This window comes from Hyaena hyaena, unplaced genomic scaffold, assembly GCF_003009895.1.
Source record: "Hyaena hyaena isolate Hyena2069 unplaced genomic scaffold, ASM300989v1 scaffold_279, whole genome shotgun sequence".
Taxonomy (NCBI): domain Eukaryota; kingdom Metazoa; phylum Chordata; class Mammalia; order Carnivora; family Hyaenidae; genus Hyaena; species Hyaena hyaena.
The window spans coordinates 1,094,910-1,120,686 of NW_024080910.1; the positions used below are offsets into that span (position 1 = coordinate 1,094,910).

Genomic DNA, 25,777 nt, shown 5'->3' on the forward strand with positions numbered 1-25,777 from the left:
TCCTTTAAGTCCATTAAGTCCACTGTATAACAACTTTTATTAAAACAACTTCAATTGGAAAAACAAATCGCATCTCCTTTCATCTATTCATTCCTTCAATAACATCAGGATCTATTTATTACTTTGGGTGAAGAGCAACATTGGTAAAACAGATTAAGTTCTATTATTCACTGGGGGTTTCTCACGATTAAAGGCAAGTGTGACAATTTGTGATCTTTCAGAACCCACAGATTGTTGAGACTGGTAATGACCTGAAAGACCACAAAATGCAATTCCCCTTTTTCTCCCATTTTCTTTATTGGAGAATAATTACTATACAGTGTTATTTTAGTTTCAGGTGTATAACAATTCAACAAATGTATACATTACTCAATGCTTATAAAATAAGTGTACTCTTTATCTCCTTAATCTATTTTACCCCTCACCCACCCAACACACACTCTGCCTCTCTGGTAACCAGTCTGTATTCTGTATTTAAGAGTCTGATTTTCGTTTCTCTCTTTTTTCTCTTTGTTCATGTGTTTTGTTTCTTAAATACCATGTATGAGTGAAATCATATGGTATCTGTCTTTCTCTGAGTTATTTCACTTATTAGCATTATATTCCCTACATACATCCGTGTTTTTGCAAACAGCAAGATCCCATTATTTTTACAGCTGAGTAATATTTGGTTGTGTATATATGCCACATCTTCTTTATCCATTCATTTAACAACAAACACTTTGTTTGCTTCCATATCTTGGCTATCATAAGTAATGCTGCAATAAACATAGGAGTACATATATCTTTTTGAATTAGTGTTTTCATTTTCTTTGGGTAAATACCTAGTACTGGAATTACTGGATCATATGGTAATTCTATTTTTAATTTTTAAGGGACCTCCATACTGTTTTCCCCAGAGACTGCACCAAATTGCATTCCTACCAACAGTGAATAAGGGTTCCTTTTTCTCTTCATCAACATTTGTTATTTCTTATGTTTTTTATTTTAACTATTCTGACAGGTGTAAGGTGATATTGTGGTTTTGAATTTCTCTGACTAGTGATATTTAGCATGTTTTCATGGGTCTCTTACAAATGATATATCCGATAAGGAATATCCAAAATATATCGTAATACAACCCAACACCAAAAACCAAATAATATGATTAAAAAATAAGCAGAGGACGTAAATAGATATTTTTCCAAAAATGACATACAATTATTCCTTTTTTGAATATGAGGTCCAGAGACCTTTAGTGACTTAAGGACAAATCAGTGAGACACAGGTGGGATTTAAATGTAAATCATCTGACTGAAAAGTCAATGTTCTTTCAGTTCTTTCACACTCCATAAAACCAAACTCCCTCCAAAATTCTCTAACAACCAGTTCTGCCTGGATTCCCCATCAACAAAGCCTATTCTTGCCTTAGCAAATAAGCCTGTAAGTTACAGAAATAAAAATAACCACCCTATTTTTACTAAAGCCTCCGTAATTTATATTTAATTTTTTTCCTTTTCCATCTGTATACCTTTTATTTCTCATTCTTTTTTTCTTTCATAGTTTACTGTCAAGTTGGTTTCCATATAACACACAGTGCTCATCCCAACAAGTGCCCTCCTCCATGCCCATCAGCCCCCATTCCTTCTTCCCCATCCCCATCAGCCCTCAGTTTGTTCTCAGTATTCAAGAGTCTCTCATGGTTTGCCTCCTTCCCTCTTCTCCCCAACTATTTTCCCCCTTCTTCTCCCCCATGGTCCTCTGTTAAGTTTCTCCTAATCCACCTATAAGTGAAAACATATGGTATCTGTCCTTCTTTGCCTGACTTAATTTACTCAGCATAACACCCTCAAGTTCCATCCACGTTGCTACAAATGGCAAGATTTCATTCTTTCTCATTGACATGTAGTATTCCATTGTATAGATAAACCACATCTTCTTGATCCATTCATCAGTTGATGGACACTTAGGCTCTTTCCATGATTTGGTTATTGTTGAAAGTGCTGCTATGAACATTGGGGTACATGTGTTCCTATGCATCAGCACTCCTGTATCCCTTGGGTAAATTCCTAGCAGTGCTATTGCTGGGTCATAGGGGAGTTCTATTGTTAATTCTTTGAGGAACATCCACAATGTTTTCCAGAGGGACTGTACCAGTTTACATTCCCACCAACAGTGTAGGAGGGTGCCTGTTTCTCCACATCCTCGCCAGCATCTAGAGTTCTCTGATTTGCTCATTCTAGCCACTCTGACTGGTGTGAGGTGGTATCTCAGTGTGGTTTTGATCTGCATTTCCATGAGGATGAGGGACGCTGAGCATCATTTCATGTGTCTGTTGGCCATTTGGATGTCCTGTTTGGAGAAGTGTCTGTTCATGTCTGCTGCCCATTTCTTCACTGAATTATTTGTTTCTCGGGTGTGGAGTTTGGTGAGTTCCTTATAGATTTTGGATACTAGCCCTTTATCTGATACGTCATTTGCAACTATCTTTTCCCATTTTGTCAGTTGCCTCTTAGTTTTATTGGTTGTTTCCTTTGCCGTGCAGAAGTTTTTTATCTTGATGAAGTCCCAATAGTTCATTTTTGCTCTTGATTCCCTTGCCTTGGGGGATGTGTCAAGAAAGAAATTGCTGCGGTTGAGGTCAAGGAAGTTGTTTCCTGCCTTCTTCTTTAGGGTTTTGATGGTTTCCTGTCTCACAGTCAGGTCCATCCATTTTGAGTTCATTTTTGTGTATGGTGTAAGAAAGTGATCTAGTTTCATTCTTCTGAATGTTGCTGTCCAGTTCTCCCAGCACCATCTGTTAAAGGGGCTGTCTTTTTTTCCATTGGATCCTCTTTCCCACTTTGTCAAAAATTAGTTGGCCATACATTTGTGGGTCCTATTCTGAGTTCTCTATTCTACTCCATTGGTCTATGTGTCTGTTTTTGTGTCAATACCATACTATCTTGATGGTTACAGCTTTGTAGTAAAGGCTAATGTCTGGGATGGTGATGCTTCTCGTTTTGGTTTTCTTCTTCAATATTACTTAGGCTATTAGGGTCTTTTGTGGTTCCATACAAATTTTAGAATTGTTTGTTCTAGCTTTGAGAAGAATGCTGGTGCAGTTTTTATTGGGATTGCACTAAATGTGTAGATTGCTTTGGGTAGTAATGACATTTTAACGATATTTATTCTTCTGATCCATGACCATGGAATGTTGTTCCATTTCTTTGTGCCTTCTTCAATTTCCTTCATAAGTTTTCTATAGTTTTTATCATATAGATCTCTTGTATCTTTGGTTATGTTTATTCCTAGGTATTTTATGTTTTTTTGTGCAATTCTGAATGGGATCAGTTTCTTGATTTCTCTTCCTGTTGCTTCATTATTGGTGTATAAAAATGCAACCGATTTCTGTACGTTGATTTTGTACTCTGCAACTTTGCTGAATTCATGGATCAGTTCTAGCAGGCCTCTGGTGGAGTTTGTTGGGTTTTCTATGTAGAGTATCATGTCATCCGCAAAAAGTGATAGTTTGACTTCTTTGCCAATTCTGATGCCTTTTATTTCCTTTTGTTGTCTGACGGCTGATGCTAGGACTTCCAGCACTATGTTAAACAACAGTGGTGAGAATGGACATCCCTGTCATGTTCCTGATCTCAGGGGAGAAACTCTGTTTTTCCTCACTGAGGATGATGTTAGCTGAGGGCTTCTCACAAATGGCTTTTATGATGTTTAAGTAAGTTCCTTCTACCCCGACTTTCTCGAGGGTCTTTATTAAGAAGGGATGCTGTATTTTGTCAAATGCTTTTTCTGCATCTATCGACAGGATCATATGGTTTTTATCTTTTCTTTTGTTAATGTGATGTATCACATTAATTGATTTGAAAATAATGAACCAGCCCTGTAACCCAGGAATGAATCCCACTTGATCATGGTATATAAGTCTTTTTATGTGCTGTTGAATTCAATTTGCAAGTATCTTGTTGAGGATTTTTGCATCCGTATTCATCAAGGATATTGGCCTGTAGGTCTCTTTTCTTTTTGCTGGGTTTCTGTCTGGCTTGGGAATCAAAGTAATGCTTGCTTTGTAAAATGAGTCTGGAAGTTTTCCTTGGATTTCTATTTTTTGGAATAGCTTGAGAAGAATGGGTATTAACTGATTTAAATGTCTGGTAGAATTCCCCAGGGCTCTTATTTGTTGGGAGATTTTTGATAACTGATCAATTTCCTCACTATTTATGGGTCTCTCCAGATTTTCTATCTCTTCCCATGTGAATTTTTACCAAAATTTGGTAAAATTTTTACCAAAATTCACATGTGTTTAGCAATTTGTTCATTCCTTCTAAGCTGTCTAGGCTATTGGTATATAATTTTTCATAGTATTCCTTGATAATTGTATTTCTGAGGGGTTGGTTGTAAAAAGTCCATTTTCATTCATGATTTTGTCCATTTGGGTGTTCTCTCTTTTCTTTTTGAGAAGCCTGGCTAGAAGTTTGTCAATTTTGTTAATTTTTTCAAAAAACCAACTCTTGGTTTCATTGATCTGTTCAATCGTTTCTTTGGTCTCTATGTTGTTTATTTCTGCCCTAATTTTTATTTATTTACTTATTTACTTATTTATTTATTTCCTCTTCTCTCCTACTGGGTTTGGGGTGCTCTTGTTACTCTCATCTAGTGCTGTTAGATTTTGTACTTGCGCTTTTTTAATTTCTTGAAATAGTCCTGGAGTGCAATGTACTTTCCTCTTAGGTCTGCCTTTGCCGCATCCCACAGAGTTTGAATTGTTGTGTTTTCATTTTCATTTGTTTGCATATAATTTTTAATTTCTTCTCTAATTGTCTGATTGGCCCATTTAACTTCCATGAGTGTTAAAGTAACTTCCATGCTTTTGGAGGTTTTCCAGACTTCTTCCTGTGGTTGATTTCAAGTTTCATAGCATTGTGATCTGAAAGTGTGCACAGTATGATCTCAATTCTTTCAAATTTATTGGAAGGCTCCTTTATGTCCCAGTATGTGATCTATCTCGGAGAATGTGCCATGTGCACTTGAGAAGAAAGTGAATTCCAGGGCCTTGGGATGTGGAGTTCTAAATATATCTGTTAAATCCATCTGGTCCAAAGTGTCATTCAAGTCCATTGTTTCTTTAGTGACTTTCTATCTAGTTGATCTACCCACTGCTGTAAATGGAGTATTAAAGTCCCCTGCTATTAGCACATTCCTTGTCCATAAGATTGTTTCTGTTTGTGATTGTTTTATGTATTTGGGTGCTCCTGTATTCGGTGTGTAGACATCTGTAATTGTTAGCTCTTCATGATGGATAGACCCTGTAATTATTATATAATGCCCTTCTTTATCCCTTGTTACTGCCTTTACTTTAAAGTCCAGCTTGTCTGATATAAGTATAGCTACTCTAGTTTTCTTTTGACTTCCAGTAGCATGATAGCTATTTCTCCATCCCCTTACGTTCAATCTGAAGGTGTCCTCAGGTCTAAAATGAGTCTCTTGTAGACAGCAAATAATGGATTTTGTTTTTTTATCCATTTTGCTACCCTATGTCTTTTGATTGGAGCATTTAGTCCATTTACAATCAGTGTTATTACTGAAAAATATGAGTTTAGAGTCATTGTGTTCTTTGTAGGATTCATGCTTATGTTTAATTTTTTAAGTGTCTTAAGTGTGACATAATGATGTCCTCAAACAGCAGCCAATGGAATAGGTTAGTCTTGTTATCTTCTATTATACAAAGATATCAAGGTTTTCTTTTTTTCTTTGGCTGGACAATTGTCTTCTTTGCTGTTGTGTCAAGCTTGCTGTCCTTGATCACAAATGTCTGCCAACACTCTCCTACTGGATACTATTTATGCTATTTGCTGACCACAAGCTAATTACATATAATCACTGAGTCTTGGGTTGTTGTTGTTTTTTTTTTTTCCTTAGCACTGTTCACTGCTGAGAAGCTCTTTTGTTTTCTTTTTTTAACTTACAAGTTTGGTGTTGGTTACTAAAATCTGAACTCCAGTAATTACCTCCAGGTAAATGAAGTATCACTAATAAATCTTCCCTATTCTATTTATAAAAGGTTACTTTTCTTCCTTTCAAGGAAATATTATTTAGTGCTGAAATATTCCTAGAGGGCAATAAGGAGGGCTCTGTTTTCAGAAGAGGTTTACAAACAAACATATTTTTCTTTAAGTATAATTGTTAAAACCAAATAGATTACTGAGGAAATGTTTTTCTCTACTTTTTAAAATAAATTATTAATAGAACAAAGCATCAGCTATAAAGTTCAACTGTCTTGAATTTTACTCCTGCTTTTCAACAATTTCTACCTGCATCCAACTGGACAAATTTTTCAACTTCTCTCAAAGCTTCAATTTGCTCACTTTTTAAATGAGATTATAGTATGTGTCACTATGATTTTTGTGAAGATTGGTTAATATTAAATGAGAAAATGCATTTGATGCAACTTAACATGCTGTCTGGCATATACAAGAAAGAGCTTATCAAAAAGCTATTTCTGGGGCACGTGGGCGTCTCAGTTGGTTAGGTGTCTGACTATGGCTCCAGTTATGATCTCATGGCTTACGATTTTGAGCCCTACATCGGGCTCTGTGCTGAAAGCTCAGAGCCTGGAGATTGCTTCAGACCCTGTGTCTCTGTCTCTCTACCCCTTGCCTGATTGTGCTCTCTTTCTCAAAAATAAACTAGAAGAAACTTCTATTTTTGTTACTATCACACTGAACGTTTTTCTGTTGTAATATCAGTCTTAATCAGAATAACAGAGAGAAAATACAGAAGGAAAGAATACAATCGAATCTCACGTGGGCCTCAAGCGCTGTTTAGTTCATGCATTACCCATGAGTCTGTTTACTAGCTTCTATACTCGCTTCAAAAATTCACATCATCTCCATGGCCTCTAATACCAACCCCCTTCTGAATTTCTCTGGTATATATGTTTTTGGGTTTTGTTTGTTTTGTTTTGTTTTGCTACAAGTGTATAGTGATGTTCCGTGTTCCCATCTAACAGAGCTTGCTGAAATTTAAAGCCAGCCCGACTAGCTTCCATCTGATTTGTATTCCACATAAAGCTGTTTAATGAGGACCATAAGCAGGTACAGGACTGGAAGCTTTCAAAGCCTTCTTTTATTAGCACTCTGATTTTACAAATGATGAAGCCCATTAACCTCATTCCTACCCTTGCTAAACTTAGGTATAGTAACGCTTCGTGGGGATCTTAGCATTTTTAAAAGGCTTCGAAGCATCTCAGCACTGGACCATCGGCTCAGGATGCCCCAGTCCATGACTGCCTCAGAAAGGTCATTGAGAGTGCAGAACTCAGGTAGTTTCCTGTAAGTTAAACATCTACTGTATGAAATGTATGACTCAGAAATTTCACTCTTAGGAATTTACCCAGAAAAAATGAAAATATTTATATATAAAATGTCTGTTATAAGAAGGTTTACAGCAGCCTTGTTCATAATTTCCTCCAAATGCAAACAATTCAAATATCCATTAACAACAGAGTAGATACACTATGACCTATCTATATAATACAATGCAACTGAGCAGTAGATAGGAACAAACTACCAATACATGCAACAATATAAATAAATATCAAAGATATTAAGTGAAAGAAAACCAACACAGAAGAATACATACAGTATGACTCCATTTCTATGAAGTCCAACAAGATTCAAAACTAATCTGTAGTGATAACAGTGATTCAGAAACAGGAAGGAAACTGGACTAGAAAGAAGCACAAAGGAACTTCTTGGGTGACTGAAATGTTTGTTTTTGTTAAGTAAACTCTATGCCCAACATGGGGCTCAAACTCACGACCCAGAGATCAAGAGTCACATGTTCTACTGACTGAGCCAGCCAGGCACTCCTAGTCATTGAGATGTTGTGATTTGACTATATATAAATTATGCTTCAATTTTTAAAATATATAGTAATAAATAAAATACATGGAATTGTAACAATAACCAAAAAAAGTAACTGTAGATAGAAGGGAAAGCAGACAGTCAGGAAAAGATTAGATTCAGAGACACCAACTGAAGAGGTTCTTAACAAAAGCTTTTGTCAAGAGATGATAACTTGGACCACTCTGGTAGTGTTAGACTGTATATATATGTAGGATACCAGCTTAATCAAGTTGGTAAGGTTTCCAACATGCATCAGTAACTGAACATACAGTAATGAACACTGAAGAAAATTTTGTTTTATATTGTTTAAGAAGAGAGCACTCAGCAGGCAAAACAAGAATTGCATTTTGGACATGAACAGTTTGAAATATTTTTAAAGGAACAAAAGATGAGACAAATCTATATAAAACATAAAAATATATTTTAAAGATTGTATGCGCTGAGTCATCATAATATTTCCACACAATCTTTCATTTAACAAATCTCAGGTGAGAAAATATTTTAATCCCTCCCACATCTATAGAACCAATAAATATTTCCTTAGCTCCCTCCAGATTATGGTATTGTATGGAGCCCGCCAAAATACAGAAAAGAAACAAGAAACAGGTACTGAAGTTATTTTCAAATTAGCCAACATAAATACATCATATAGATAAGAGAAAGCATGTACATTTTTGTCAGGTTTTGGAAGATCAAAAACTTATCTAACATGTATATATACACACACAAAAATGTTGACTGAGTGCTCTATTAATAACTCTAAACATGCCTGCAGAAATCATGTGTCTGTTTCAAGATCACCTGAATGGAAGATTCAGTTAATAGAATAATAAGCTGGGTATACCAAGAGTCTAAAACCAGTTCTGCAACTAAGTAGCAGCTTAAGGATCTATGCTTCTTCAGTAAGTTAGGGCCAGCAGGTAATCTACCTAATCTCTGACGATGCTATAATGGAAAAAATGAAATGTGAAAACACTCATATGAAGGAATAAGGGTCAAATAAATATAAGAATATATCACGTGCATAAAGATTTTGTTTTTCACTACTTGTTCTGAATTAAGGGTTTCAGCTTAAATAACGTGAAGTCATGTCCTTATGGAAAAAAGACCACCTTTATTTCATTTACCAATCCTTTATACTCAACATGACAAAGAAACAGGGACCCAAAAAAGAAAAGAAAAAGTTAATTTGTGTCACATCCCAGTTTGGGCAATTAACTTAAAAAAATGTTTCACTACTAGATAGCAAGATACAGTATACTGTGGCATTTTTAATCCCTCAAGAAAATCTCTAGATTTTTGTAGATAGCACAGGCTTTCCTAAAAGTTACTACAAAACTAATCAAGAGAAATGTACAACCTGGTATAGTACCTCAAATACAGTAGGTGACAAAGAATTATATGTTAAAGCAGTGTTATTGACCTAATTCAACTTTATTAAAAATATCTACCTTTTCTTCCAGTTTCTTCTTCTCTTCACTAAATTGGCTTATTCTTTGTTTGAGAAACTGGTTGAGCTGTAAAACCTCTTTTTCAGTGGATGCAAGCTTTTGCTCAAGTTCTTCTTGCTGGGAATGGGACACTGGCTGATCACAAAATGGAGTCTGGAGTGAACTGTTCTCATATTGTGGCTATCAGGAAAGAAAAAAAATAGGTTAAAAATTTACTTGTTCTGAAAAATGGAAAGAAATTGGAAACAAGGTATCATACCGAAAGTGTATATAGGCTCCTGTAATAGACAGCCCTTGGCTTGAATCCCACAGCTCTCCTACTTCCTAGGTATGTGCCATGATTAAATCATGTTACTTACTTACCAATGCCAAACCTCAATCTTCCCATCTATAAAGCAGAAATAATAATGTCTACCTTGCAGTGTTTTTTGGTGGTTGTTTTTTTTTTTTGAAGAACAGAGATAAAATATGTAAAGTTCCTAACACATAAAGAAAAACTTAATAAAAGCAAGTTTTTTGGTTAAAAAGTATAGAGACATAAATAATACATTAAATAGAAGTAAAAGGTCTAGGGAAATAAAAACTAAAGACCTAATTCTTCACAGGTTAGCATTTCCACCTAATATTAAACTCAGTTAAGTATTTTTTTGAGAGAGACAAAAATAATGCATGCACACAAGCATGGGCAGGGGGAGGCGGAGGGGGGTGGGCAAAGGAAGGAGGGAGAGAGAATTTCAAGCAGGCTCCATGCCCAACAGAACCTGACACAGGCTCAATAACCCATGATAACATGAGATCATGACCTGAGTTGAAATCAAGAGTCGGACACTCAACCAACTGAGTCACCCAGGTCCCTTATCAATAAGTATTAATCGAGTTTCCCCCCTAACTAGAATGTAAAGTCTATGAAAGTAGGAATTACTGTCCATCTTAGTTGCTCTTATATCACTATTTCCTAGAATAATCACTGACATAAAATAAGAGTTGAAAAAAATAATTGCTGATTGAACAAATGTATTCTTGTTTCCCTGAGTGAGGTTTTACAAGGAATTCAAGTTAGATCTTTGCCCTACCATGCAGCATTACAACCAGGAAAGGGCAGACAGAAAATACAAATATTTCCTAAAAAAATTAGAATGTCATAAGCACTGCAAGAGATACCAATAAAGTAATGTGAAAGTAAAGAGGCAGAATATTTTTCCACTTATTCAACAAATATTTACTAAGCAAATATGTTAGGAATTGTGTACTAGGGATTCATTCAACAGTTAATAGAGCAAGGCCTCAGGAGTTTAATGAAGTGTCACACAAAGAAAGACAATAAAAATTGTCTAAGTGCTAAGACAGTTGTGCTATAGTACCTATGGGAAGATTTTACAGGAAGTGAATTTGAATTAGACCTGAAGAACTCATACTTCACCAAAGGTGGAGTTACAATTCAAAAATTATATAAACAGTATTTATTGTGTGCTAGGTATTTCAAAGATGACAGACTCTACCACTGTCCTTTAAAAACTCAAATTCTAATCAGACACATCAGAGAAACCCTCAGATGATTATATATATATAGGGCACCATACAATACAGTAGCCACAGAAAAGTCATTTTAAGTACAAAGCATGGGGAAGTGGGAGGATAAATGAAGACACCATTGGGAAAATGAGGAAAAAGGCTTTACTGGGAGGTGACTTTTAAGATACATTTTGAAAATAAAGGTTCTGGGAGGAATGGAGAAAGGAAGAGCTCAGGTCATGATCTCATGGTTCATGAGATGGAGCCCCACATCAGGCTCTGTGCTGACCATGCTGAGCCTGGTTAGGATTTTCTTTCCCTCTCTCTCTTCCCCTCTCCTACTTTCTCTCTCAAAATAAATAAAACGTAAAAAAAAAATGAATAAATGGGATATATGCAGAGAGTACCCACATCTCTTTAAAGTATGGATTATAAAGGGTGCCTGGGTATTCAGTCAGTTAAGCATCCAACTTCAGCTCAGGTCTTGATCTTATGGTTTGTGGGTTCAAGCCCTGCATCGGGCTTTGTGTTGACAGCTCAGAGCCTGAAGCCTGCTTCTCATTCTGTGTCTCCCTCTCTCTCTGTCCTTCTGCTCACATGCTCTCTCTCTCAGAAATAAACAAACATTAAAAAAATGTTTTTAAAAGTATGGATTATAAGAGGGAGGATGGATATAAGGGAAGATTTGAAAATCTAAGTGGGACCATACTGTATAATCACAAGGTTCAGGGTTAGATCTTAATTCATAGGAAATGGGAAACCAGTGATGGTTTTATAACAACAAAGTAACATGATTTAAGAAGACTGTGAACTCTGTTTTGTAAATCTCTGTATTCTCTGGCATTTCGTCCAGCAGGTAGACTCTCAGTAACTTTTTTTTAATGTTTATTTATTCTTGAGAGAGACAGAGTATGAGCAGGAGAGGAGCAGAGTGGGAGAAGGACAGAGAATCCAAAGCAGGTTCCAGGCTCTGAGCTGTCAGCACAGAGCCTGACACAGGGCTCCAACTGACAAGCCATGAGATCCTGACCTGAGCCAAAGTCGTACGCTCAACTGACTGAGCCACCCAGGCGCCCCAACTCTCAGTAACTTTTGGTTGAAGGGAAAGAAGAGTAAAGAGGACAAGAGAGTGATACAACAACTGGAAGCAGTGGAAAACAGGAATTAGAGGATACTGAGAATGGATATGAATATGTCACTTTCAGAAACTATTGTAACCTACTTAGCTGACAAAAAAGAGGAGCTAAACAAGAGCACAGAGAACAGAATGAAGGAAGTCTGGAAATGGAATTGAGAAGATTTAGAGAAAATCATTTTTTAAGAAGTGAATAGACAGCTAATGTTAGATAACCAAGGTTGGAGTTTTAGTCAAGTAACAGGGAAGATCATATTCTGAGCCAAGGTAAGGAGGTCATACAGGAGAACAGCTCTAAGCAGATGTACTTAATTACAATTAGAGCTTATGAAGATATCATTTGACCATACAAATAGGAAATTAGAGAGGTAGGTTTAGAACTTAGAAAGATGGGTAGGCTAGGATATGAAATTAAAAAAAAAATACAGACTTATAGTTTATAATCTGGCATGTAATGAGCTCAGAAATCAGAAATTTCCATTCCATCTGTTTTACTAACAAGAGAAAAAGCTGAACACATTGAAAAATCAAAAATTCCTCTTAGATATAAGTAAGGTCACAGGGTAAACTTGTGCCCCCCAAATTGGAAAGACAGGTGAATATAGAAAGCCACACTTACTAGAACAAAATCCTCCTTGCAACCAATGCTGGAGTAGGAAAAACAGAACTGAAATTGATGAATTGCTGGAGGCTCAGAATGGACAATTCTTAGAGTCAAAAACTCAAAGGGAGATCTAGTCATAGAAGACACTTAACTTTTTTGAGTTTTACTGCCACAAGCTCCATCAAGTCCTCACAGTGATTAATTATCAGAGGAAAATCTCTTCATGTTTCTAGCAGGAAGAAGAGAAAAGGAACCATTTGGAAATATGCCAGAACACTACATTCTTCTTAACAAGATCTGTCTTCAGTAGAAACTAACTAGAGACTAACCTACCTAGAAGGAAACTAGCCTACCTAGAAGAGAAATACTCATTTCCAGTTGCCTCTAGCCATCCTGTCTCACTTTAGGGTGGGAAAGAAAAAAACAGAAGCATTTGTAAAATTCAGAGTCCAGAAGCACAGACTCACAAAAAGACCAAGACCTAATCAAAATACTACAGAATACTTTTTCCCCTACACCTTACCATTATATTATTATTTATCACATTTCCTTTCACCTAGCACACCAGATCTCACTTTCAACAAAAAATTACAAGGCACACTAAAAGGCAAAATCACTGTTGGAGAGACTGAACAAGTATCAGAAGCAGAGTCAGATATGAAAGGAATGCTAGAATTATCAGACCAAAAAATTTGTAAGACTATTTCATCAACATAGGGCATTAATGCTAAGGCAGAAGACAGGCAAAAGTATATGGTTAATGTAATAAGCACAGAGGTGGATATTCTTAGAATAAAAAAGAAATTTTAAAGATCAAAAATGCTGTAACAGAAATAAAGAATGTCTTTGATGGGCTCATCAGTTGACTGAACATAGCTCAGGAAACAATCTCAGATCTTGAGGATATGACAAAAAAAACTTCCAAACCTAAATAACAAAGAAAAAAAGACTAGAAAAAATAAAACAGAATATCTAAGAAGTGTGATATAACTAGAAAAGGTATAACAATACAAGGAGAAAAAAAGAATGAAAACAACATTTGAAATAATAATGACTGAGAATTTCCCCAAAGTGTCAGCTACCACATCTCAGATTCAGGAAGCTCAGAGAACACCAAGCAGAATAAATTTTTAAAAAATACATTGAGGCATATAATATTTAAATTTCTGAAAATCAAAGATAAGAAAATCTTGAAATAATCCAGAGGAAAAAACATATTAACTCTAGATAGGCTAACATAACAGTTATATCTAACTTCTCAGAAACCATGCAAAGAAGAAGAAAGTACACGGAAATATTTAGTGTTGAGAGGGAAAAAACACCACCAACCTAGAGTTCTATACCCTATGAAGTTATTCTTCAAAGCTGAAGGAGAAATGAAGGTTTCCTCAGACAAAGTTGGGGGAATTTGTTGCCAATGGACTTGGCTTGCAAGAAATGTAAAAGGAAGTTCTTCAGAGAGAAGGAAAATAATATAGGTCAGAAACTCAGATCTACATATAGAAAGAAAAAACATCAGATAAGATAAAAGTTTAAATAAAATGAAAGCTTTTATTTGTCTTATTCTAACAGATAGGTTTATACAAAACAAAAATGGCAACAATGTGTTCATGTAGTGTGTGTTCATGTGTATGTTTAAGTGAAATGAATTACAGCAATGATACAAGAAAGAGGAGGGAAGATTTAGCAGTATTTAATTATTACAGGAATTTGCATTACTCATGAAAGGCAGTGTTATCTGTAAGCAGACTTGGATTCATTTTAAGTGTATATTGCAAACCTTGGGGCAACCACTAAAAACAGAAGTATAATCTATATTCTAAGAAAGGAGAGAAAATGGAATCATATAAAATGCCCAAGTAAAAGCACAAAAGGAAAAGTATGGAAGACAAAAATGGGAACAAAGAACAAGGGCAACAAAACAGTAACAAACATGGCTGGTTTTAACCCAACTACATCAATAATCACTTCAAATGTAAACAGTATAAATGCATCAACTGAAAGACAGAGAGTGCCTGAGTGGGTCCAAAATCAAGACCTGACCATATGCTCCCTACAAGAAACCCACACTAAAAATGATAACACATACAGGTTAAAAGTAAAGGGATGGAAAAAGATACGTCATGCTAACTTTTATCAGAAGAAAGTAGAATTGCTGTATTAATTTCAGAAAAAAGCAGACTTTACAGCCAGGAAAGTTAACAGGAACCAAAATGAGCATCACATAAAAAGGTCAATACTCCAAGAAGAGTTAACAATCCTTAATGTGGATGTACTTAACAACAGAGTAGCAAAATACATGAGGTAAAAACTGAGAGAACTACAAGGAGAAACAAATGAATCCTATAATACCTGGAGATTTTAACAATTCTCTATCAGAAGAAAATTAGTAAGAACACAGCTGAACGTAACAGCATCAACAACTGACTGGATGTAATTGACATGTATAGACTACTTCAGTTTACACATTCTTCTCAAGCTCACACAGAACATTTACCAAAATAGACCACATTTTGGGTGATAAAACAGGTCTTAACAAATTTAAAAGAAGAGAGATCAAACCATAATGGAATTAAACTAAAAATCAACAGAAAGGTATCTATAAAAATCCCAACATGCTTAAAGACTGAACAATACATTTCTAAATAATATATGGGTCAAAGAAGAAGTCTCAAGATAAATTTTAAAATATTATGTACTGAAAGGAAATAAAAATACAGATCATCTAAAATGTGTGGGATGTAGTGAAAGCAGTGCTTTGAGGGAAAGTTATAATGTCAATTGCATATGTTAGAAAACAAGAAAGATTTAAAATCAATTATCTAGCTTCCACCTTAGAAACTAGACACAGAAAAATAAATCAAATTCAAAGTAGGTACAAGAATAAAAATTAGAACATAAATCAATGAAACTGAAAACAAGAAATCAATACAGAAAGTCAACAAAAACAAAACTTGTTCTGGAGAAGATCTATAAAATCAGTAACCTTCTAGGTCAGGCTAACTAAGAAAAAAGAAAAGATATAAATTTACTAATATCAGATTTTAAAGGCAAACATCACTACAGATCCCATGGACATTAAAAAATATAATAAAGGAGTATTATGAACAACTTTATGCCTATAAATCTGATGACATAGATGAAACAGACTAATTTCTTAAAAACCACACCTGTCAAAACTCATACAAGAAATAAATAATCTGAATAGGCCTATTAAAGAAATGGAATCAATAATTAATAGCCTTCTAAAAGAGAAAGCACCAGGCCCAGATGGGTTTGAAAAGGAATGAAAGCAGTACAATGGAGCAAAGAAGTCTTTTCAACAAATAATGCTGCAACAATGGGACATCTTCATGTAATCTGAAAATGAATCTAGACACAGGCTTTACATCTTCACAAAAATTAGCTTACCATGGACTACAGACCTAAATGGAAAATGCAAAACTATAAAACCCCTAGAAGATAACATAGGAAAAAACTTAGATGACTTTGAATATGACAATAACTTTTAGATACAATACCAAAGAGGTAAGATCCATAAAAGAAACAAAGGGGGGCACCTGGGTGGTTAGTCGGTTAAGCATCCAACTCTTGATTTTGACTCAGGTTTAGTCCCGCATTGGGCTCTGTGTCGACAGCATGGAGCCTGCCTGGATTCTCTCTCTGCCCCTCCCCTGCTTGTACTCTTGCCCTCTAGCTCAAAACAATCATTTTTTAAAAGTGCTTAAGAAAAAGAAAAAATGATAAGCTGGATTTCATTACAAATTTCTGCTCTGCAGAAGATATTCTCAAGAAGATAAGAAGATAAGCCACATACTGGCAGAAACTATTTGCAAAAGACACATCTGATAAAGGATTTGTATCCAAACTATACAAAGAACTCCTAAAACTAAACAATAAAAAACAATACAAATTTTTTAAATGGGGGAATGACATGAACAAACAGATACCTCACTGAAGAAAATATGCAGAGGACAAATAAACATATGAAAAGATTTTCAACATCAAATGTGTTTAGGGTATTGCAAATTAAAACAACAATGAGCTACCTACCACTATATACTTGTTACAATGGCCAAAATCCAGAACTCTGCACACGAAATGCTGGTGAGGATATGCAACAGAAACTTTTGTTCATTATTGGAGGGAATGCAAAGTAATTCAGCCACTTTGAAAGACATTTTGGCAACTACTTAAACTAAACATACTCTTACCATATGATCCAGCAATTGTGTTCCTTGGTATTTACCCAAATGAACAGAAAATATGCTACACAAAAAGCTTCACATGAAAGTTTATAGCAGCTTTATTCATATCTGCCAAAACTTAGAAATAACTGAAATTTGCTTCAGTGGGTGAGTGGATAAATAAACTATGGTACATATAGACAATGGAGTATTATTCAGCACTAAAAAGAAATAAGCTATCAATATGACGATGGGGCACCTGGGTGGTTCAGTGGTTGAGAATCTGATTCTTGAATTTGGTTCAGGACATAATGCCAGGGTTGTGGAATCAAGCCTCGCACCACAGGCTCCATGCTGAGCCTGGGGCTGCTTGGGATTCTCTCTCTCTCTCTCTCTCTCTCTCTCTCTCTCTCTCTGCCCTGCCCCCACCTTGCTTACTCATGTCCATGCATGCCTGCACTGTCTCTCCCCCCCCCCCCAAAAAAAAAACATAGAGGAAATTTAAATGTGTATTATAAAGTGAAAGAAGCCAACCTGAAAGGTGATATGCTGTGTGATTCCAACTATATCACATTCTGAAAGAGGCAAAACTATGGAGGCAGGAAAAAGACTGGCTGTTGCCAGAAGCTAAAGGAGAGGTGGGAATGAACAGGCAGAGCACAGAGTTTTAGGGCAATGAAACTATTCTGTATGATACTACAATAATGGATACAGGTCATTATACATTTGTCCAAATTCACAGAATTATAACACCACGTGTGAACCTCAATGGAAACTATGGCCTGTGGGTGATAACAATGGGTCAATATAGGTTCAACTGTAACAAAGATATCCTGTGACAGAGGATGCCAACAGTGGAGAAACTCGCAGGTAGGTATATGGGGGCATAGGATATATGAGAACTTTGTACATTCTGCTCAATTTTGCTGTGAACCTAAAACTGTTCTCAAATATAAAATTTATTAGTTTTACAAAAAACTTAATACAGGTGTCTCTAGTACAATGAAATATTCCTTGAAAACCACTCAAAGAGCAAGCACTAAAAATAGTAGAGCTTAAAGGAAAAGTAACAGTCCACTCAAAGACTATGCAACTTAAACCAGATTACTAATCAAAACAGTAACTAGGGAGAAGAGCTGAACATCTTGGGCAGGCAGTCACAGTTAATACTAAATGACCACATGCACACAAACGGTCAAAACGCTGGTGTCACTTTGATTAAAGATGATAGAGGTACAACTCTGCCATATGGGGACTACATTCAGGTGGGTAAAAGGCAACACAACCTGCCAGGAACTGAAGCTACTGAAGGAAGGAGTGCATTTCTCAAGGCAGTACAGTACAACTTTCTGAAAATGAAGCTTGAAGAGGCTTCTGCTGCCAATGCAGCCTGTTCTGCAGCCTGTTGACGATTCTAATTTTACTCACACTATTCTAATTCCCCTTGCCTGGAAAACAAAACAAAAACTACATATGAACCAGTAAGACTTGAAAACTATACTGACATCATTCTACCATTCGTGTGTGCACCAATCTGTACTACAGAAATTTGTGTCATAACAAGACAAACTGTAGAACTTCTAGATGAAACTGAGCAGACAGAAAGAGAAAAGCCTGAAGCCAGAACTGCTTTAAGCCTTTAAATTGCTTTTGCAGGCTGAGTGTCCTACAACCACTGAGCCTGTGAAGAAAGCCTGTCTTCCTTTCATTTCTATAATGATACACAACCCCCCGCCCCACACCATGCCCCTCCACCATGCTCTTCTACTGCCTTCTAAAATACTGCTGTTCCCTGTCTTTACCTATGGGTCTCATTTTCTTCACTCCCTGGAACTTGTGATCATGCCAAGCTTCAACCATCACCCAGGTGGACTGACGAGTCCTATATTTCTAATCTCTCCCTTAGACCTACCTATGAATATCAGCCTCATTCTTCATCTCAGTCCCAAATTTACAATACAATATATAAGCATAACTCATTATTTTTCTCCTCCAATAGAACTTACTCCTGATGTAGTTGTCTCTATCCTGGTCTTTGGCAATATAAGCCAATCAATTTCACCCATCTGAAACTAGGCAATGACTTCTCTCACCACATTAAAGTCATCAAATCAAGCCCATACTTGGTCACACAGATGTTTAATAAATGCTCTTCCTTTTGTCCTAACCAACATTGCTGTTAAATTAAGATGTCCATTTAACCTTTGGACTACTCATATAGCCTCCTGGCTGGTTTCTGCCCCAATACCTCCCATCTTAAACCAGTCTCTCCTATGCCCCTGGGGTGACCAAACTAGGATATTTGGGAGAATGGAAGAGGGTGCTCTTAAACATTATGAAAGTACATATGTACATTATGAAAGTACATGCATTAACTGGAACTGTACCTAAAACAGGGACAAATGGTTCCCTAACTTTTTGAACCCCTGATACAACTTTACCCCTGTCTTACCTCTTGAAGCACACCTCTTACCACTACCCTTCTCTCATTTTGCACTTCATCCATACAGAATAATGTGTAGTTTTCCAAATGCATGATCTCCTCTCTTGTCTTTGGGCCTCTTCACACACCATATATCATGCCTGAAGCACTACTCCTCCATTTCCTTAAACTGCCTAAATTCTTTTACTTCATAAGGTTCTCAGGTCAGATATCCCGACAGAATCTTGAGCCTACCTCTGCAAGGCTGGTTTATATATATATTCTTAGTAGGGATTCCCATAGTACTTCATATATATACCATTTGGGCGCCTCCAACTGACTGCAATTTATCTCTTGTTTATCTGTCTTCCTTACTAGATTGGACACTCTGATGAAAACACCAACTTCATTCACATTTATATTACTAGAGCCTACATGGTGCCTTAACCACAGTAAACATGTTTTTTGATATAGTATCTCTCTGTGGGATTCAAGGTCATGAATACAGAAAGTATCCTTCACTTTTGCAGCTCCAGCATTTAACACATTTGATGTTTATGTTTTGTTGAATGAGCTCATTTGTAAAGGTGGGACTCATAAAATGCTCATTAAAACCACAAAATCTGGTAGTAGAAAAAAAAAAGCTGAAGAAAAATGAAATAGAAAAAAGATAAAATGGAAAGAAAACAAGAAACAACGCACCAGTGAAGTGTAATTAAATATTATTTGGTTGGTCTTTTCCAAGGTTCATATCTATATTAAAAGAAGACATCTCTTCTTCAGTTTTTATCAAAAGGTAAAAGGGATCCTTCATATTTTTTTGCCCCCTAAGAAGGCCTGTTAACCACAGGTTAAAATTTTGGTATAAGGTATTATGAAGATAAATCACTCTTCCCTTCCAGCTATTTTACTACTAAAATAACCCAGGAAGTGTAAATTTTAGGATAAAGACATAGTTCTCATTTTACACCTATGAGATTTGCTGGTGTTTAACTCTCAAATCATCTTGATCGTAAGGCCGTTCAAAGTTTTTAATAGTCAAATAGATTTATTTCCCAAAAATATGTTTCACATCTAAAAATTCATAAAAGAATGTTATTTTATGTCATAAATTTACTTTTTCTTTAACCTAGAATATATAGAATATGAAAAGTATATTTTTCTTTGTTTAATGTGCTATGGAATTAGGATGAACAAGCTATGTGCCCAAAATTGTGCATATATAAAATGCTATGTATAAAAAATAACACTGTTCATATAGCCAAGATAAAAATTCCTTTGCTATTCTTCACAAAAATTGAAGAAATAACTCTAAAATCTGTGTGGAACCACAAAAGACCCCAAATAGCCAAAGCAATCCTGGGGGTGGGTGGGGGCGGGGATTAAAGTCAGAGGTATAATGCTTCTGGATTTCAAACTATACTAAAAAGCCATAGTAATAAAAGCAGTAAGATACTGGTACAAAAAAGACATATCAATCAATGGAATGGAATGCAGAGCCCAGAATTAACTCCTAACATATATAGTCAACTGATACTTGACAAGAGAACCAAGAATACACTAGGGGGAAAGGACAGTCTCTTTGACACATGCTGGGGAGAAAACTGTACAAGCACATGCAAAACAATGAAATCGAGCCCCTATCTCACACTACTCACAAGAACTAACTTAAAATGTATAAAAGACTGAAACAAAAAATCTCTTACCATAAAACTAGAATGAAACATAGGGGGAAAATTCATCAATATTGGTCTCAACAATGACTTGCTTTTTGGACATGATGCCAAAAGCACAAACAACAAAAGCAAAAATCAAATGGAACTACTTCAAACTCAATGCTTCTGCATAGTAGAAGATCTAATACTTAACAAAATGAAAAGAAAATCTATAGAATAAAAAAATATTTCAGAAAACTATCAGAAAAGGATTAATATCCATAATATAAAAAGAACACAAGTCAATTTGATAATAAAAAAATAAACAATCCAATTAAAAATGGGCAAAAGAACTAAATAGACATTTTTTTCAAAGAGGGCATCACAATGACCAACAGACACATGGGAGAATTCTCCACTTCATTAATCATCAGGAAAATGCAAATCAAAACCATGGTGAGATACCATGTTACACCTGTTAGAATGATTATCATCAAGAAGACAAGAAATAGCAGATGCAAGTGAGGATGTGGTAAAAAAAGAACTCTTACACAAGACTGGTGGGGAGGTTAATTGGTACAGCCACTATAGAGCAATAAAACAGATCTACAATGTAGTCTAGCCATCCCATTTCTGGGTATATTCCCAAAGGAAATGCAAACAGGATTCTGACAAATATATACCCTCCCATGTTTATCACAGCATTATTCATAATGGCTCAGATATGGAAACAACCCAAAAGTCTATCAATTGATAAAAAAGATGTGGTACATGTACACGGTGGAATATTATCCAGCCATGAGAAAGGAAGATATCCTATCATTTATAATGACATGAATGGACCTTAAGCACATTATGCTCAGCAATATAAGTCAGAAGGAGAAATATTAAGTGCTATATGATATTACTTATACATAGAATCTACAAAAAGTTAAACCTGTGAAAAACAGAGAGAAAATGGTGGTTACCAGAGGATTGGGTGGGGGGGGGGGGGGTAGAAATTTGAGTAATAGCGTATAAACTTGTATAAGGGTACTAAGGAATAGTAAATAAGCCATAGAAATTTAATGCAAAGTGTAATGAATATAGACAATAAGATGTACCACAATTATGTAAGGTAAAAATATTGCTATTTTAGCAAACATAATATATGTGTGTCAAAATAGTGTGCTGTACACCTTAAACTTCTACATTGTGTGTCAAATTAATCAATAAAAAACTAAGAAGAAAAGCACTGTTCAAACACCAAAAAATTTTATTTGCTAAGAAATTTTTTTATTATTATGTTTCTTTTAAACCCTTGCCATTTATTAGCTCCATATATCTATCTAATAAAGAGAAATTCATGTCCTATATTTATGACATCCATTTAGTACTTTTGGTTTTCCCTGATTCCCTTTTATTAATTTCCCTTATCTTTTGAAGTCTAATTTCTCAATAATATTTTAATTCCCCACATAATTTTAAATCCTTCTAATATTTGTAGCAACCCCATTTCTATATCCCTCCAGCTATATCTATACGTCCTTGTAGACTGACTTGGAGAGCCCTCTACTGGCCTGATACTGTGTCAAAAACGTTTTCTTCAGCTTTCAGATGCATACTACGATACACATGCCTTTGGTAATATAATTGTGTAATTCAAGCTAACCCTTTCTTCAGAATAATAAAATTACAAGGAAAAACTGCATGGTTCTACAGAACTGTTTTCAGAACAAATTATACTACTTACGCAGTACAGAAATACCCCTTTAAAATAACTGTACACTATTAATCTCAGTTCCATAGAGCCTTACTATCATGGGGTAGAACAGATAAGACTGCATTGCAATGAGGTATTCTGATGCATTAGTAACTAAAGTATGGTAAACAAGCTGGAATCTATAAAATGCTTCTGTCTCATGTAAGTCTGACCATTAGCTGGTCTTCAGTATTTCCTGATGTTAATATACCAGTTCCTTTAAAATATATAAACAAGTTTGAAAATATAATGGAAGAAAACAAAATCCCACTTAAAATGATTTAATTCCAGAAATAAAGACCTTAATTAGGAAGATAAAAAAAATTCCATTAATAGAAGTATATATATCTCTATAAAGTTATGAATCCTCACTTTTGACCCTAATAAAAATGCCAATAGTTTATATGCTTCGGGAAATAAGGCAATCATAAAGTTGACACAGAAAAACATACAATTCTTTTTTCTTAATTTTTTTTAAATGTTTTATTTATTTCTGAGAGAGAGACAGACACAGAGACAGCATGAGCAGGGGAGGGTCAGAGAGAGGGGGGGACACAGAATCTGAAACAGACTCCAGGCTCTGAGCTAGCTGTCAGCACAGAGCCCGACGCAGGGCTCGAACGTATGAACCGCGAGATGATGACCTGAGCCGCAGTCAGACGCTTAACCGACTGACCCACCCAGAAGCCCCAAAAACATACAATTCTTAAGACAAATTCTTTTAAAAAAGTAGTAATTGGGCCCTCTGGAAAACAGTGTGGAGGTTCCTCAGGAAACTAACAATAGAACTCCCCTATGACCCAGCAATAGCACTGCTAGGCATTTACCCAAGGGATACAGAAATGCTGAGGCATAGGAGCACATGTACCCCAATGTTCATAGCAGCACTCTCCACAATAGCTAAAACATGGAAAGAGCCTAAGTGTCCATCAACCGATGAATGGATCAAGAAGATGTGGTTTATCTATACCATGGAATACTACATGGCAATGAGAAACAATGAAATCTGGCCATGTGTAGCAACATGGATGGACCTTGAGGGGGTTATGCTGAGCGAAATAAGTCAGGCAGAGAAGGACAAATATCATATGTTTGCACGTATAGGAGGATTAGGAGGAACTTGACGGAGGAACAAGGGGGAGAAGAAGGGGGGAAATGGTGGGGGAAAGGGAGAGAGGCAAACCATGAGAGACTCTTGAATGCTGACAAAAACTGAGGACTGATGGGTGTGGGGGGGAGGGGGGGATGGGCATGGAGGAGGGCACTTTGGGGATGAGCACTGAGTGTTATGTAGAAACTAATTTGACAATAAACTATTTGTATTAAAAAAAAAAAAAGTAGTAATTGGGCAAAGTCACCCTTCAGCCATATAAATTTTGTTATAAGGTCTTATAGACCTTTTGTCTATGTTCCAGTTAGGCTGTACTCTCAATGGCAAAATTAACTTCATTAACATTTCTATTCCGTGCACCTACACATTGCTTTAACCATAGTGAACACATATTTTAAAGGAGTGGGTAAACATGTTTACCTATATAGTTTCTTCCTCTGTAGCTTCAGATTCATCAAGGTAGGAACTATTTTTTACCTTTGTGGCCTCATAATTTAACACAGTAGATGTCTCACAACTGTTCTGTTAAATGGATCCATTAGTGAAGATGGAACTTGTCTGTAAAATGCTCATTAGAATTATAGAGAATTCATGATAGAAAATAATAGAAACAGGGAAAAGAAATAAAACAATATAAATAGAAAATATTGTGACAAATTCAGAAAATATATTTTCATATCAAATTATAAGACAAAAAGCTAATTTTTATATGTAAAGGGCTTGTAAAATCAATAAGCAAAAAAACCAATACCTAACAAAAACAAGCAAAGGATATGAAATGACATTTCATAGAAATATAAATGGGGCATTAGATATATAAAAAGAAATTCAACATCACTCAGGAGAAAAACATTAAAACCATATGAAGAAAACAAGAAAGATCTTAAATCAACAACCTAACTTAACAACCTAAGGGATGAGAAAATGGAGAATATACTAAATCCAAAACTATCAGAAGGAATGAAATAATAAGGATTAAAACAGAGATAAATGAAATAGAGAAAATAAAAATAGAGAAAATTAATGAAACCAAAATCTGGTTCTCTGAAAAAACAACAACAAAACTGACAAATCTTCATCTAGATGAATCAAGGAAAAAGAAGGCTCAAATTACTAATATCAGAAATGAGAAAGAATGAAATCTGGCCATGTGCAGCAACATGGATGGACCTTGAGGGGGTTATGCTGAGCGAAATAAGTCAGGCAGAGAAGGAAAAATATCATATGTTTGCACGTATAGGAGGATTAGGAGGAACTTGACGGAGGAACAAGGGGGAGAAGAAGGGCGGAAATGGTGGGGGAAAGGGAGAGAGGCAAACCATGAGAGACTCTTGAATGCTGACAAAAACTGAGGACTGATGGATGTGGGGGGGAGGGGGGAATGGGCATGAAGGAGGGCACTTGTGGGGATGAGCACTGAGTGTTATGTGGAAACTAATCTGACAATAAACTATTTGTAAAAAAAAAAAAAAATGAAAATGGGGACATCAATATCTATTCTGCAGAAATAAAAAGGATTATAAAAGAGCACTGTGATTAAATGTATGCCAAAAAATTGGATAAACAAAAGCAATGGATAAATTCTTAAAAACATAAAACCTATCAAGACTAAATCATGAATTAACAGAAAATCTGAGCAGACCCATCAATAAGAGATTGAATCACTAATCAAAACTCTCTGCTTCAAAAAAGCCCTTGCCCTGGACCTGATGGCTTCACTGGCAAATTCTACCAAACACGTTAAATAAAAAACAAAAAACAAAACAAAACAAAAAAAACACACCTAACACCAATCCCTTTCAAACTTTTCCAAACACTTAAAGAGAAGAAACTACCCTTCCTAAGTCATTCTATGAAGTCAGCATTATTTGATACCAAAGCCAGACAGACACTACAAGAAAACTAAAGGCCAGTATCTTTGATGCAAAAATCCTCAACATGATAGTGACGAACTGAATGCAATAGTATTTTAAAAGGATTATAATCTATGACCATGTAGAATTTATTCCTGGAATGCAAGCATGGCTCTGTATACGAAAACTGATCAATGTAATACACTACATTAACAGAATAAAG

The 25,777-nt window shown here is 35.7% G+C and overlaps 1 protein-coding gene across 2 annotated transcripts in view; it reads right to left on the reverse strand.

Annotated features, from left to right (window-relative positions):
• CEP85L (centrosomal protein 85 like) overlaps positions 1-25,777 on the reverse strand; it is a 161,658-nt gene that overhangs the window by 30,080 nt on the left and 105,801 nt on the right. For both annotated transcript variants that reach the window (XM_039246031.1, XM_039246032.1), the window contains exon 6: positions 9,335-9,514. In XM_039246031.1, coding sequence (XP_039101962.1) covers positions 9,335-9,514 — 180 coding nt within the window. The remainder of the gene's footprint in view (positions 1-9,334; positions 9,515-25,777) is intronic.